Consider the following 15,755-nt stretch of genomic DNA (forward strand, 5'->3'; position numbering starts at 1 on the left):
GCCCAATTACTTTATAAATTCCAAGTGAAATCCAAAGTATATACAAATTTTACATTACAATCCATTACATATGGATTTATGATTGCAATGATTATATATTTTGTGCGTACATAACATCCATTTGCAAGCACAGAAAGTATGCAATTGTGTACAATGCTTCAGTATTAATAATAAATGTAATACTAAACAAACTGATAAATATAAAATTTCTTTCACTCTAGTAGAACACATTAAATCTACAGCACCTCTCTCTTTAATATCATGTAAATTGTATTACTTGTCTCAAGCTACACTGTAACCTACCTTCAGTTTGAATTCAAGTTGTGGCATGACTGACAGCAGTAAGTGAGGATCTATGGCAAAAAGCTCTTGTATCAAGTCAAACACATGTTCTGATAAGTCACTTACTGAAGACTTTCCCAGTACCAGAACCTGGTTAAAAAACTAGAATGCAAGTGTTATTGTTTATAAGATTTGCCTTCATTAATGCAAATATTATTTTTACAAATTATTTTAACCTAAGATATCATTTATACTTCAGTTCTATTGGAAAGTACTCAATACACATTTTTGATTCCATCAAAGCATTTCAACCCTTACAGTTTTGGTTCAAGCAAATTAAAGACAAACATCCTCCAAAATTCAGTTCTACTACTTCTATCATATCAATTAATCCACAGAATCACAGAACGGTTTGGGTTAGAAGGGACCTTAAAGGCCAGCTAGTCTAACCCCCTGCCACGGGCAGGGACACCTCCCACCAGACCAGGTTGCCCAAAGCCCCATCCAGCCTGGCCTTGAACACCTCCAGGGATGGGGCATCCACAGCTTCTCTGGGCAACCTGTGCCAGGGCCTCACCACCCTCACAGTGAAGAATTTCTTCTGAATAGCTAATCTAAACCTACCCTCTTTCAGTTTAAAGACATTACCCCTTGCCCTATCACTACACTCCCTGACAAGGAGTCTCTCTCCAGCTTTCTTGTAGGCCCCCTTAAGGGGCTGGAATGCTGCTATAAATTCAGCCTGGAGAAGGCTCCAGGGACCAACCCCAGCTCTCTCAGCCTCTCTTCACAGGAGAGGTGCTCCAGCCCTCTGATCATCTTCATGGCCCTCCTCTGCACCTGCTCCAACAGGTCCATGTCCCTCCTGTGCTGGGGGCCCCAGAGCAGATGCAGCACTCCAGGAGGGGTGTTAGGAGAGCAGAACGGAGAGGGAAAATTGCCTCCCTCAACCTGCTTCTTTTGATGCAGCCTGAGATATGGTCAACTTTCTGGGATGGAAGTATGTCCTGCCAGCTTATGTCCAAACTTGATAATTTGATAATATGATAAAATTTTATAGTAACTTCATGATAATATAACAACTTGATAATTTAAAATATTACTATACCCCCAGCCAAATTAAATGATAATAAAATAATTAATTTCAAATTGAAGTCCATTATAAGTTGAGAAATAAAATGTATCTTAGTTTTGATTTTCTTGTAATATAAGAGCAATCCAAATCGAATATCATGATGTATTGAAAATATAATGTTTCCCTACTTTTAGTCCATTTTAAAGAATGACACATGACTGTGATAGGTCTTGTAATATTTGAAGGTCATGTATCAAGTTTCTTGGCATTCTAAGAGGAAAAAAAAGTAGCCTAACATATGAATGATTTCTCATGGATTTGTTAATATGTTTGATATGCTTCCTACTAGGTACTACGGATGATAATATTTGAGTAATGCAAATGCTACAAAGCTATTACACACTTGAGCAAGAACATAAGAATAATATTAAATCAACTCAAAGGTCACTGTCTACTATGCTGTTTTCAGCTATAACTAATTACAAAAGCTTAAGGAAACACGGGAATTGGAAAGTGGTACTTGTTAGCGAGACTCCCTGAGCTTTTAAATACTTACTGATTAATCTTTCATGAATTTGCCTAATTCCCTTTTTAATCTACTCTGACTTTAAAGAACACCATTGGCTTCAGCACCAAAGAAAGACAACAGAATGGAACAAGCTACATCTCCCACAAGACTGTAGTAGCTGTTTTAATTGTTAGAACAAATTATTGATATTCATCAAAAGGAAACACAGTAGGAAATATTAAAAAAAACTCAAGTCTTAGTCTTTCTGACTAGAACAAGTTTAGGACAGACAAAATCTATTAAGGAGCTGCTAGTCGAAGTGCTTCATCCTGCAGTTAGGCATAAAATAAGGATGCCTGGTTGCTGGACATACAAAGCACTAACGATTCCTTTTGTTGCAACAGAATTTTTTGGTGCTCAGTAACGCTGAAAGACAGGTCACCTATTTTTACAGCCTAGATTTATATGCTTAAAACTGGAATCGATAAAAATTTATTTCCTCTTCATTAATTTGAAACACCTCACTTTTTTTATACAAACAAACTAATAATATCCTATCTGGAAAAAATGTATTCTTTTAGCTCCATTACCAAATGTGAATTTTATAAGCAATACTGTAAATAAACAAACCTTCAATTAATCAGAACATTAACAAGAATACTCGTTAGTCATAGTAAATGTGAATGAACTAATTGACATACATTGGCAATACACGGTTCAATGGTCTGGACGGTCCTCTTCAACAGGACTTTTGCAAGATCAAATGCTTGTTTATTAAGGTTCTGAAAAAAAGGGGGGAAAAATATAAAATTTTAAAGACAGACAAGCTAATTCAGTTGACTTCACTTTTCTATCACAACCTTAAAAACCCATGATTTTAGTTAGGTATGTTTTGACACCAATTTATTTATTTTCAAAGCAAACAAAATTCAGTTATATTAACTACAAAACCACAGACTTAGTAAAATCTTTAAGTAGTTTTTTTACATACTTAAAGGAAATCTACACCAGAAACATCACTTCCTGCACATTCTTCTAGGACTTTATCACTCCAGTTGTTACCTTTAGTACTGTACTAGTATCTAAAATCTGTTCTTACTTGTAATGATATTAAAAATTTTGAAGAAACATTGCCACACCTCCACACTTTAATAATTACCATGCACTACATTTGTCACGCTGAAGAAAGATGAATTACCTAGTTGAACTTACTTTCTAAACTCCCCCAAATGTACACCCTGTGACAGAGTTCACCCTTGTCTAGACGGTAAAATTTTGCATTGAGTTCTGTGGACTGTGCTGCATGCTCTAAGATCACCCACGGAGAGCACCTAAACTTGGGCAGAGCTATCTGCAACCTTTTTAAGTAAACATTTGATTGCAACATAACAAATCTGAACATTGTTTTTCAGTAATCTCAAGCAAGATAAGAAATGTAAGAGCACATATGGAAACTGTGACTGCCCAAAAAATCAGCACAAAATACAATATGCAATATATCATCTCATCTAGGGATTAATACAGCTTGGAGAGGAGAGGGGCAAAGGAGGGAGGGAGAGAGAGAGGGAAGGAGAGGAGGAGGGAGGGAGAAGGGTGGATTCACTGATTGCCCTGAAAATTACAGACTACTGCAGACAAAATACAGATAAAGTCTAAGGATGACCAATTCTTGGAAGATGGTATTTGGCAAGCCTACACTGAGAATGATTCCTCCTTGTTCTTTTAGCTGACAGGATAACAAAAATAATAATAATAAAAAAAACAGCTCTCCTCCACTGGCAGTAAAGAGAAAAAAATGGCCACAGGCTCAAACAAATACCTCTTTAGTCACAGTGGCACTAAATTGATGACATATTATATAAACCAGACAAATATGTATAAAACTGTTCTCAAATTCTGACTATTATACAGCCTAAAACAAAACAGTTTCTCTCCAAACCAGACAGACCATCATAAAAATCACGTTGGTAGGTATGTTTGTATTAAAGGACTGCCAACTTCATATATAAAATATATTTTATTTGGATCTTCAATATAGGCTCAAAGATTTATTTTTGAACATTTTTGGACACCTCCCACCCCAATAGGTTCACCAGAGCTAAAAAAGTCTAAGTGAGCAAGTATATATTGACAAAATAAACAAATATTAGTACACAATACAAATAACCATTCTGTTAGGCATAGAATAAAACCTTGAAGCTCTGGATTGGCCAGGATGCAGAGAAAACCACTGATTTGAAGTACATAAAATATATATTTTTAAAGCAATAACCTTAACAAGAGCAGCATGAAGAAAAATATTCACTAAATAGACTGAAAGCTCTGGTTTTGAAGTTCAGAAAAAGACCTACAGCTTGATGCCATGGATCTTCTGAGCAAGGCGTGACACACCATACCGCTATTGAAATTCTGCATTTACTAGAGGGGAGAGCCACGTTAGTGCACACAGAGAAGAACAATGCATATTAAAACCACTTTACTGATGTTGGAAATATAAATGAGTATCATTTAGATACTGAGGTGGACTGTACTTCATGTTTAGGTATTGTTATATCTATCTTTTTTTATTGCAGTATTGTCTTACACAATGCAGGAGAAATTATTAAAAAAATGGAACAGACCTCACCCAAAGTACATATTTCAACTTTGTTATAAGGATGAATTTCCATCGACTGCAATAGTCCAGCCACACTGATATCTTTATTATGTCACAGTAGAGAATGACAACTCTTCAATTTCTTTGCATGGACGTAAAAATATTGTTATTATATGTTCCTTACCAGAAAATAAACTATGCTTTTCACGGTATGGTGATTCTGATTTACATTAACTAAGGACAAACAATTAATAGAACCACACAATTTCCTAGGAGATCTGTGCATGAAAGGAGAACTTAATTACTGCGGTCAAACTCTGCTAGGCAGAGAAAACAACAAAACTTCCTGATTTTTATTTATTGATTTTTTTTTAAAGTACCACATAAAGCAGTAATTTAAATTCTGTTGTTACAGAAAACAAAAAAGTTAAAACAGATCAAAATATTGAGCAAAGGGTGATACTGAACTCTGACTACAGCATATTACTTGTTCAGTCATGATAGCCAAGAACCAGTGAGGACTGGAGACCAGTGATATAAAAGATATTAAATACAGAGTACGCCCCAATATTTACTTAAATTTTACCTTCCTCTTAAAAGGCGTGAGAATTTTCTTCATTAAGCAAAATTATACTATTAAACTAACAATATTACTGATTAAGGATTGTGTTCATTTTTGCTTTGCCTACACCAAGAAGTCACAACACACTGTTCAACTGAACAAAGTTTACCAGGTCTTTGCATCCTCAGAGCAAGTCCACCATTGTTAACAGCATCACCCAGCACCTGCCATACACACCTACACTCCACTATTTCCACTCTTGATCTCTACTGCCTATAATTGATTAGAAACAACTTTGTCTATTTTCAATAAGACTCTTCTTCTATAGTTATGAACAAGAGGCCTCTCTTTCCATTAACAGTTCTAATAAGACATCATCTCATTACTGTCAATAAAAATGAATTGATAAAATGACACTGCCAGCTCATGGTCACGACAGACTGAATGCAAACTGCCCTCAGACAACGGCTATTTTTATATATCAGCTGTTGGGGTTGCACAGGTTAATGACAATCACCACTGCTTAGTCACTCTTGTGCTATGAGTTTCATGAATACATTAATTCTGTCTCCTTTTTTTATGTAACTGAAGAATAAATCTCTGCTTGTATGCACTAATTTAACTTTAATTATGTAGTCATGGATGGAATTGTCTTAATTGTGTCATTATTTTAAATTAATAAATGAACAAGCAAAAACACATACTCAGCAATGAGAGTACAGTTCATTTACTGTAGCTCATAATTGAAACTTACTGTTCTCCATACAGTTTTTAGCAAGAAGCAGGAGCAAGTGACAACAGTCACTTATAGTTTAGTTAGAGGGATGCTGAACTCTACAAAATGTAGAAAGATTATGGAACTTAAAAGTATATGGAACACTAAAAGCAGCCAACCAAACTACAACACTGCTACATAGCTTCAGGTAAGAATAGGACTTATTAAGACAAAAGTTGAAGGAGAAGAGGACAGGGAAAAAAATAACAGGGAGGTAGAAGGGAGTTTGACTGACAAGCTGAGGCAAGCAGCAAGTCTCCGCAAAAGTCTTTGGGAAATAATTTTGGTTTTGTTTTGTTTATTTGGTTTTGTTTTTAATGAACAAAATACTCCACACCTTTTCAATTTAAAAAACGCTTTCTTATTAGAATATTAAATTTGCTTGAAGACACTTTGTTTCTGTTTAAGTACATAGTTCTTGACATTGCAAGTAGAAAAAAATCTCTTGATATTGTGTAATCCAGACACAGCTAAAGAACAGCACCAAATAAATCCCAAAGAATTTTCAATCCACTGTTACAAGGCTGGAAAAATTGCAGCAGCGATCAGTTCCCTGAAGTGTGTGGAGAAATAAGCAAGCTAAAAGCTATTAAAATTATTGTTATAATGGTATATTACTATCATAATTTTACTTTGCAGACCTTGTGTGCAGGAATGAGGTTAATCAAAATGGAGTCCAGCAGCTCCTGAGTTACTCCATCGCCTTCCATGATGATAGAACTCATCAAATCCAGCATATGCATTTGTACCTTCTGGTTGTGGCTATTACTAAGAAGATAAAAGACTATTATCAGCACTGCGTTTTCAGACACTGACAACTACTAACAGTGTTTTTAAGAAACGATGGATTAATATCTAATAATCTTAAGCTTGCACTCACTTGTATTTTCCAGATCAAAAAACTCAAAACTATTTTGTCTTTCCTCTTTTCTTGAAGGTTTCAAAAATCTACAACACCCTAGCATAGCTTTAAGAAGGGAAACAAAACAAACAAGCAGCAAACATCCAACCACAGAAATAAAGACGTACATAAGTCGGAATGAAGTATACCACTGTAACATACATATTTTTTGCAGTTAGTAATGTCTGCTTTCAGGAACACACCTCTCTATACTGTCAATAATTTGTACTCAGTTGCTTTCCCTTTATCTCCTTGCTTGGAGAAATGAGGACTTGTTCTATTCAGATCTATTCACTTGCAGGCTATGTAAGGATTCAGTTTATGCCCGAAACTGATGATATTTTGACAGTTTAATATAATTGAAGTGATTCAACTTACTTGATAACTGAAAAAAGAGTCCTAAAAAGCTGAATAAAAATTTCATTGCAATCTTCCAACTCAAAGCAGATGTTGTAAGATTTAACCCAAGCTAAATTCTAAAACAAAAATAGGATATTCAGGATATTACAACTTTGCAAATCACATAAATACAATTATGTTAGTTTTTTTTTTTCTATTCAGAGAAGAATATCATATTATAAATTGTAAACCCTTCACATATATGTAGAGCTTAACACACAGGGGCTTTCCAATATACATCCAGAAGAAAACTAAATAACCTCGTGTCTTAGGTATAAAAGCAGAGTGACAGAAAACGTTAATATAACAAGGCCATATCTCTAGACTTTTTTTTGGATTCATGTTATGAAACAATGCTGTTTTAAAAAATTAGAAAGTATCTTGTTTGTAAACATTTTACTAAAAGCAAGCTGATAAAACCCCCATGCTTCTTGTTAAGAGTAGGTTTTTCTGATGTTTTTAAACCAAAATCTCACTGTCCTTCTCCCATCATCAATATAAGGATGTCTGCATTTTAATCAGCATTTGAATTTCTCCCTTGACAATAATACCTTAAAGGTGCACAGTATGAGGAACTGAAGGTCTAAAATTGTAAGACAAAGGCTAAACATTAATAAATACCAATCATTTTAACACATCCTCAACTATAGGCTGCATGATCTTATTAAATGCAAAAGAAATTGTAACTGCTAAAGGAAGCAATTCATTGAACATTAAATTGTCTGGTATAATTGACAGCATACACATCTGTAAAGCTGACATATCTGGACAACAGCTGATTACATTCGTAGGCTCACAGAGCAAATAGCATCTACTGAAAGTTACAGTTAATATAATGATGTTACCTCTAACAAGTAAAAGTATCTGTTAAACTGGGGGCTCTTTGTGTCCTCCAAGCCTTTTAATTGTCTTGTAATAAACAAGAATATGTCCTGTCAAAAAACAAGGAAGTGTTTACAAGCTTGATTCTGCACAGAATAAAAATACAACCCTTTACTACTGACATCTACCCACTTTTACAAGCTTGTGATATTAAAAACATTAAATTGTCAGTTTTAGGCAAAGACAGAAATCTATCACCAACACAGATACTGTTTATTTAGTAGCTCTTTACACATTTCTGGCCCTGAGAGTACTCCACTGACTCAAAGGACTAAAGCAACATCTCTGATAAACTCAGTATTAATTAAATGTGAGTAAACAATATTTATTTATTTTTAATACAACAAGAGAACAAGGAAGGAATAAATCCTTTATTTCATAAAGTATTTTACCTTAAGTTTGTCATGGGAAGTATATGGAGCTTCAGGAGCATAGATACGAAAGATATCAGCCAAGCAACATGCTACAAGGAGGCGCACGTCTTTATTGGGATTCCTGAGGAAGAATTCAGATGCAAGGTGCAAGGCTAATGGGAGATACTGCTGTTTCTCATCTTCTGAGTCCTGGTCCATATCCATGAAGGTTTTTACCACCATCTGGAAAATACAGCAAAAAACTCATTCAAGTGCTTTTGGCGTTTTATTCCAAATACTAAATGATACTTTCTAACAGATGAAACACTATTGATACATTTTAGACTACCTAGTTACAGTAATACAATTTTTTTTTGTTTGGACAAGCATCAGAAAGAGAGAAACATTGATCTGATACTTAAAGGCTTATTGAACATGAACGTGATATTTTCAATTAAGGCGCTGAAAAATGCTTTGCAGCTGTGCTCATTCTGCCAATCCTAACCTGAGGTGCAGCACAGGAACTGCTTGCTACACACTGATGAGGTTGGAGACAGCAGCACCTCTGCACCACAGCAGTCCTAAACCACTTCAGCATGAGGACTTGTCTAGTGCAGGCAGTATGAGGAACTGCAAGCCATCACAGCCAGCTGGCCTGAAATACAGGCCACAGTACAGAGCAGCTGCTTCATCAGCCATACCAAGACTTAAGAGGATCCTACAAGCAAGCAGTCTTATACTGGCTATGAGCTCATACACACAACCCTTTCATCTTTATTAAATGAACTGGGTACCAGACAAGAATCTCATCCCTCATGTAACACACTTCTAGCACTGTGGATCTACTCTTTCTGCATACTCAAAACTACATCCATATCCCTACCTATATAATGCAACAATCAACTGTACCTTGTTTCCTTACCTCTAGCACAGCTAAGAACTACTAGTTCCTGGAAAATGCCACCAGAATTGTTTATTTAAAATATGTTTCATTTCACTGGGGTCGTACAATCTCAACATAATCTGTTGGCAAAACTGAAAGTGAGAATTAGTTTGAAGAAATAAAGAGCTGTAGGCTTAACTTTTGGAATAGGGGTCATTAAATGCCAAAGGATGGCGTCTAGGATACCAGAGTAGAACTGGAAGACGTGCCACAGGTTCTTAGCATGACCTCAGTCACATTGGTCTCTGCGTCCCATGTCCCCCTGTACAAGTAACCCTATAGATAAAATGGTGAAGGAGAGCCATATTGCATCCTGATAGGGTTTTGTATACCCTTTACACACACAGCACACAAACTAAAGAGAAATAAAGAGCACACATACTATAGGAGAAAAAACAGAGTAAGTCAACAGGTCAACTTTTGCCGCTAGAATACAAACAGTAACACACAAGAGGAGATAGACTATTAGAAAACCAGTAAACACCTCTTTCGTTACTGCAATCATTTTATTTCTATGTCACTTAAATGATAATAAGATTGTTCCTCCTTTATCAAACGTGACACATGAAAATGTTGTCTTTCAGCTTTATTCCCTCCCTGAGTTTTGGAAATCAGTTTTAAACACAGTAGATCTTACTAAAATGTTTGACTGCAATATTTCCTGCATTGTTACTTAATTACTTAAAACTCTCCGATTTCTATAAATGTGTAAGTTCATTCCCTCATGAAGCAACATATAGCAACACCAAAAATCAAGGGGGGTGACAAACAAAAACCCACCAGAATGAAGAAGAACTCAAAAGCCACTGCCCACAAAATTCCAAATTCTACCTGCATTGGCCTGTTTCCCTCAAAACATCCTTAAGCTATACTTGGAAGCATTACTTGAAAGGATAAAAACAGAACTACAAAACTATTTCACCTCCTTCTACTGACAGCACAGGTGTCCCTGTTTCAGTGTCACACGCTGCCTGTCTTTTCTAGTTATTAAAAAAAAAAAAAAAAAGAAAAAAGGATAACAGACTTCAAAATCTACCAGATTCGTTCAATAAGGAAGGTAAAAACCACCTCTTTGTCTGCTGGTGGCAGGACAAGGAATAATGGCCTTGACTTGCAGCATGGGAAGAGCCTGAATTGCACACAGGAGAACTGCAACCGTAGCTATTGTTAAGCATTGATTCAGATAACCGTATTACTGAAGGCTTTAAGAACAGGGTAAAAAGGACTAAAAGATCTGTGGATTTGGAGGCTGGTAATAAACTGTATCTGTACCATGTAAACTTGTCGCACTAGGATTCCTTCCAGTCGATAAATTTACGGATAACCTATATAAAGAATCTTTTGATCTCTCCCGTAAACCCCATCTCCTCTCTCCATGTAGGTATCATAAGCTTCACAAGCAGAACACCCTTGTAGATTCAGAGCCCTCTGAGGTTCTCATATTCATATAACAACATGCCAAAGTCTTGCCTAAATACCTCCTCTGATATGTCAAAAAAAGACAACGTAAGACAGCAAGGTGCTGTTAAACTCAAACAACTTTCTCATTTGGTACCAAGGATATTCTGGGATTAAAATAATCAAACTCATTTTCAGCACTGCGTTACCTGTTGGAAAACACAACAGCCTCATGGATTAATTACCCCATGGTTCTCTTGTATTCAGAAGGAACTGCCAGCAAATAGCCATAAACCTCATTCAAGTTTCCTGCAAAGCACTCCTTAATATTTCTTTTCTATTACAAAACAACGCTCAGGCAGTAATTGAGCCATGGGCAAGCTGCAGCTGTTATTTAATGTACTGATCTATGTTTTCTACATTGTTTCTTTTTAGTCCCATACCTGCTTGTATTTGCGTGTTGTCTTTTGTTTTATTATAAAGTCTTTGGTGCGTGACGTTCTGCTGATAGCAGGCACAAAACCCAAATAGAATAATGTCTTGGTCTTTATGTAAGATCCTAGTTACCAAAGCAATACAAATAAAGAACAATATGTACGGGGTATATAAAATAAATAGTATAAAACAAATAATTGAAGTAATATATGAACTCATTAAAAAGGGCTATACAACAGTTAAAAGCAAATTCTTGCTAATATCAGGCATATAAGATTCTGGGAAAAGGTAATTAATATTTTTGAAGACTTGCATTTAAGTACACCCTATATATTTGTTGGATTCTGTCATCATAGTTCAACAAAGTAATTCAGTACGTTTCTTGAATGTATGCAATTAACTGTATCTATAATCCTACATCCTAGGAGAGTACTCTCTATAGCCACGCAACTGCTGGCATTGATTAAGGTACTACACAACAGAATGGCTTCCAAACCCCTGCTAATCTACCTACGGCATTAGCTGTTGAAATAGAAGGGAAAACAAAAAAAAAAAAACAAACAAACAAACAAAAAAACAGTCCATACATTAAGTACAATACACGCTTGGCTCTTCACACTTGCTAGAAAGCCAAGAACGCACTCAAACCTTCACCAGTTACAAGGCTGGTACTCTTGTCCTCCAGCACAACTGAAAAGTTAATCAAGCAATAATCAAGAGGGCAACTTAAGTCTTCGGAAATATAAAATATGGCACATTTGATTAAATCACTTATTTGTAATAGAACTATGCACAGCATCCTGGAGCACAAAACACTTGCCTTTCTGTAGCCATCTGCTGTCTTGTTTTCTCTGGAGCTAAGACAGGAACTACCTTCCCTTCCTTCCCCAGGCTTACACCACTTTAATGCAAAGTCCTGCTCTGTGACTATGGGTCATGAATACTTCCATGACAGTGAGAAACAACATGACAACATATGGTAAGTTCCTTTCTGTGTTAAGGTCTGACCAAAAAATAATAATTTATTTTTATTTATATATATATATATATATATATCTTAAGGACTAAAAATTCCAAATAATTTAAAATGTTTATTATTTTTTTTAAACAAACTAGAAACCACTCACGTAAATAGTGATATACATAAATGCAAGAATGAAGGAATATGACAAAGCAAGTGCAAAAAATTTGAGCCTGTGATTAATATTTCATTGGACCACAGAGAAGTACAACTGCAGACAGGAAAGATATGAATTGCTACTGCCAGACAGATTTTAGTACATTTATTTTTTTTCCAAGAATATACATGACCAGTTACAGAAATTCTTCTTTACTGAAGTTGTTCATATTGTAGGTTCTCTACGAAAGCATCCTAAGTGCCCTTGCTCTAATTGAAAAAAAAGCCCAAAGCAAACAAAAACGCTCTCCAATTTCTCTTTGTATGAAGGTTTATTTTTCAAGCCTAAAATGAGTTTCAATTTCCAGAATATTTGATTTAACTATTACACAAATACTTCCCTAGCAGAATGAAGTAGTTATTTCAGAGTTAAGTGTTCATTATTATCACACTAAGCCAGTTTTTATTCCAGGGGAAAAAAAATGATTAAACCACAACAGGAACTCACTACTTTTTCAAATCGCAGTAGTTGCCTAACTGAAGTCTTGCCATGCAGTAGAAGCAACCCTAGCTAGAGCAGCAATATTCATTTATATAGAAACCTAACAAACTTAATAGCTTGCACCACAGACGACTGTCCTCTGTGCAGAAAGCAGGAGACAAAACAGTATTATCTGAACATATTAATGTAATATCATCCATTCTTTCCTGAACAATTAAGCACCCAATTTCCATACTAACTGCTAGCAAAGGTAAACAAAATACAGCTATTCACATTTAAGATTAAATTCATTCTGTGCTGCTCTTAATTTAGTATGTCTCCATTAAGTAAGTTATCACACACTGGCACTTCAGTTACCTTGTAAAAATAAGTGTTAAAGCTATTCTAGAAACTTTCATTATTGCTATTTTTACAATGGTACCTTGAAATTCTCATTATCAGCCTGAGATTTCACCCTCCCAGGCTCTGCAAACATGGAAGTGAAACGCTCTGGTTGTAACACGTGAGACAGCACCAAAATGCAAACAGCTTCATTCAGCTAGCCAGAAGGTTAAATTAACACCAGTAAGTCACTCTTTACACGTTATGAACACATCGAAAATTGAAGAATTTCAAGCTTTCAGGGTGGTACTTATCCGATTACATAAAAGCACGTGCTGTGCAAGCCAGTCACTCTGGGCTACCCTTTACGCTGGCCGCAGAGAAATGAACAGATATCGCCTGAACTCAAGCATGGGTGTCTGATGACATCTACAGACCTCAGCTCTACTTCCCCTGAAAGTGCCTAATTCTCTCCAGCTATGAACGGAGTGCAGTGTGCCTAGATGATTAAAGTAAGGTGAGATGAACTCTACCTGAAGCTTCTTCTGAGGCTGTCAGCCTTTCACAGTTGTATCGATTCTCTACAACCAGCGGTTGCCAAATCTTCTTCACTATCTGCCTATACCTGATGCAGTTTACATGCGTCCTTTTGTCAAAATCAGCATGGTAGCTTGCCCTTAAGCATCCCAGCTGCTCTTGTGCAAGACCTGTGCCTCAGACAGGAACACCAAGTTTTGCTGTTCAGTCCCTGCTTGATGTTTGTTTACCACACAAATTGAGGTGCATGGCTTACTGGATCGGAAAGCTCAGCTACCACTGGAATATACTGATCATTCCAATCACATAGGGAAGAGAGGTGCATAAACACAGAGAAAAGACAGGGCAGTCAGTGCAGATTTAAAAAAAAATGACCTACAATGGTGCTTGCATAGAAGAAGCAGGCAGACCTAGGAAAGCTTTGCTGCAGTTGGCAGGGTAAACAGAACTCCAAGCTCAACACAGCATTGGGAAGATGCACGCAGGTTGCATTTGTTCTACTGTTCTTACAACAGCTCGTTTGTAGCATTGCAAAGATGTAACATTTAACTACTCTTGGAGCTAAAAAAGGCTGGAGAAAGATGGACAGTGTTTTAAAATTTCACCATGCAATCACCAAAAGAAGAAATTTAACAATTAAGAGATTTTGACAGGACTTACTGTTACAGGAATAATATTAGATGTGCACTGCAGTATTAACATTAAACACAGATATTTAGAAGTAAAACTTGTCAAATTGGTGTGAGCTTAGCTCCCTCTTGAAGAGCATAACTGGCTCAGGGAAACAAACCGAGAAAGTTTCTGGAATCAAAGTCCACCAGAAAGCTGAAATTTTCCATTCTGTCAGTGTCTTTCTCTCCTTACGTGGTTTTAGCAATGTTATGGATGGCCTTTGCCATTAGCTATTAACAGTCAGTGATGTTCTTTGACTAAGACCAATAGTAAAATCCAGAGGTGTGTATCTATGAAAAGTACTTCTCAAAAGATACAGAATTAGTGGTGCAGATTTGGGATGAGAAGTCTTTGTCTACCTCAGATACAGTTTTATATATCAGTTGGAACCACTGGGCAAATATGGAAGCATGGAAATTACTGTATGGATAGATACAAAATGTAAAGATCTCTAAACAAAGGGATTATGCAAATCAGGAGGAGCAGATGATTTTGGTTTCAAGAATTATAAATAACCCACAACGAAATCACATGCTTAGTAACAGTTTGTTTGCTTTTCTTTGAAATAAATCAAATGAGAAGGGTACCACACAGGCAGAAAATAGCAAATGTTTACCTAATAATCAAGAAAGGTGATTCAGCAACAAATCCAACAGGCTGACATCAACAGAATTTCAGGATACAGACCTAACTTGGAAAGGCTCAATAAACACAGAGGTTAAGAAAAACGCCGTAAACACATGAAAAGGGAGTTACAAGGTTACTTTGCTAACCTAATAACCAACTCTCTAGACAAGGCAGACCATGATGGGCAATTAGTCTGAGTGTCAAGAAGAGCATCACATTGAACCACATGGAAATCGAGTTGGAGGAGATGGAGTTTAGTCCAACAGTGTAATTTCTCCTTAGCCATTTTCAAAAGCGTTAACTTGAAAGGTCATACTGGACCTGAATGAACTTATTAGCAGAGAATGGCATTATAATTGACCCTATTTGCTATTTTCATAAACAACTGTGGCATAAGAAGTAGGAACGGAGCATAATGACAACCGACAGCTAGGGACTGGCAGTAGAGGACAGGATATTACATAAGAAGAACAGAATAACACAAATTAATCTACTAATAGTAAATAGTCATGTGTCTAGTGCTTAAAAGCAACAATTTTTTCCTATGAAGAGCTTATCAACTGGCAACAACAGAAGAGAAAGATGAGCATTTATTATGCAACTGTAAAGAGATTATGAGCCAACACCAGGCTATGTGCATGCAAACAATGAACATGCAATTGCAGGATGTGACAGAAGAGGTATTTCCAGGCAAGGAAAGGAAAAAACAGCAATACTACTCATGAAATGCTAAAAATACTAAATGGTGACTTCAAACACTTCACTTAAATCTGATTATCCCCACTGACGAGAACACAATTCAAACTGGGAAAGGAACAGAAGATGGCTACTAAGAAGTTTAAAAAGCCTTTTCTTATATGGGGACACTAC

The 15,755-nt window shown here is 36.2% G+C and overlaps 1 protein-coding gene across 3 annotated transcripts in view; it reads right to left on the reverse strand.

The window, feature by feature from the left end:
* Positions 1–15,755, reverse strand: part of PDS5A (PDS5 cohesin associated factor A) — a 79,070-nt gene that overhangs the window by 39,365 nt on the left and 23,950 nt on the right. For all 3 annotated transcript variants that reach the window (XM_048072987.2, XM_048072988.2, XM_066995768.1), the window contains exons 3-8: positions 8,373–8,576; positions 7,944–8,030; positions 7,078–7,175; positions 6,440–6,566; positions 2,567–2,647; positions 304–444 (exon numbers count right to left, since the gene is read on the reverse strand). In XM_048072987.2, the coding sequence (XP_047928944.1) occupies positions 304–444; positions 2,567–2,647; positions 6,440–6,566; positions 7,078–7,175; positions 7,944–8,030; positions 8,373–8,576 (738 nt within the window). The remainder of the gene's footprint in view (positions 1–303; positions 445–2,566; positions 2,648–6,439; positions 6,567–7,077; positions 7,176–7,943; positions 8,031–8,372; positions 8,577–15,755) is intronic.

This window comes from Anser cygnoides, chromosome 4 (assembly GCF_040182565.1).
Source record: "Anser cygnoides isolate HZ-2024a breed goose chromosome 4, Taihu_goose_T2T_genome, whole genome shotgun sequence".
Lineage (NCBI taxonomy): Eukaryota > Metazoa > Chordata > Aves > Anseriformes > Anatidae > Anser > Anser cygnoides.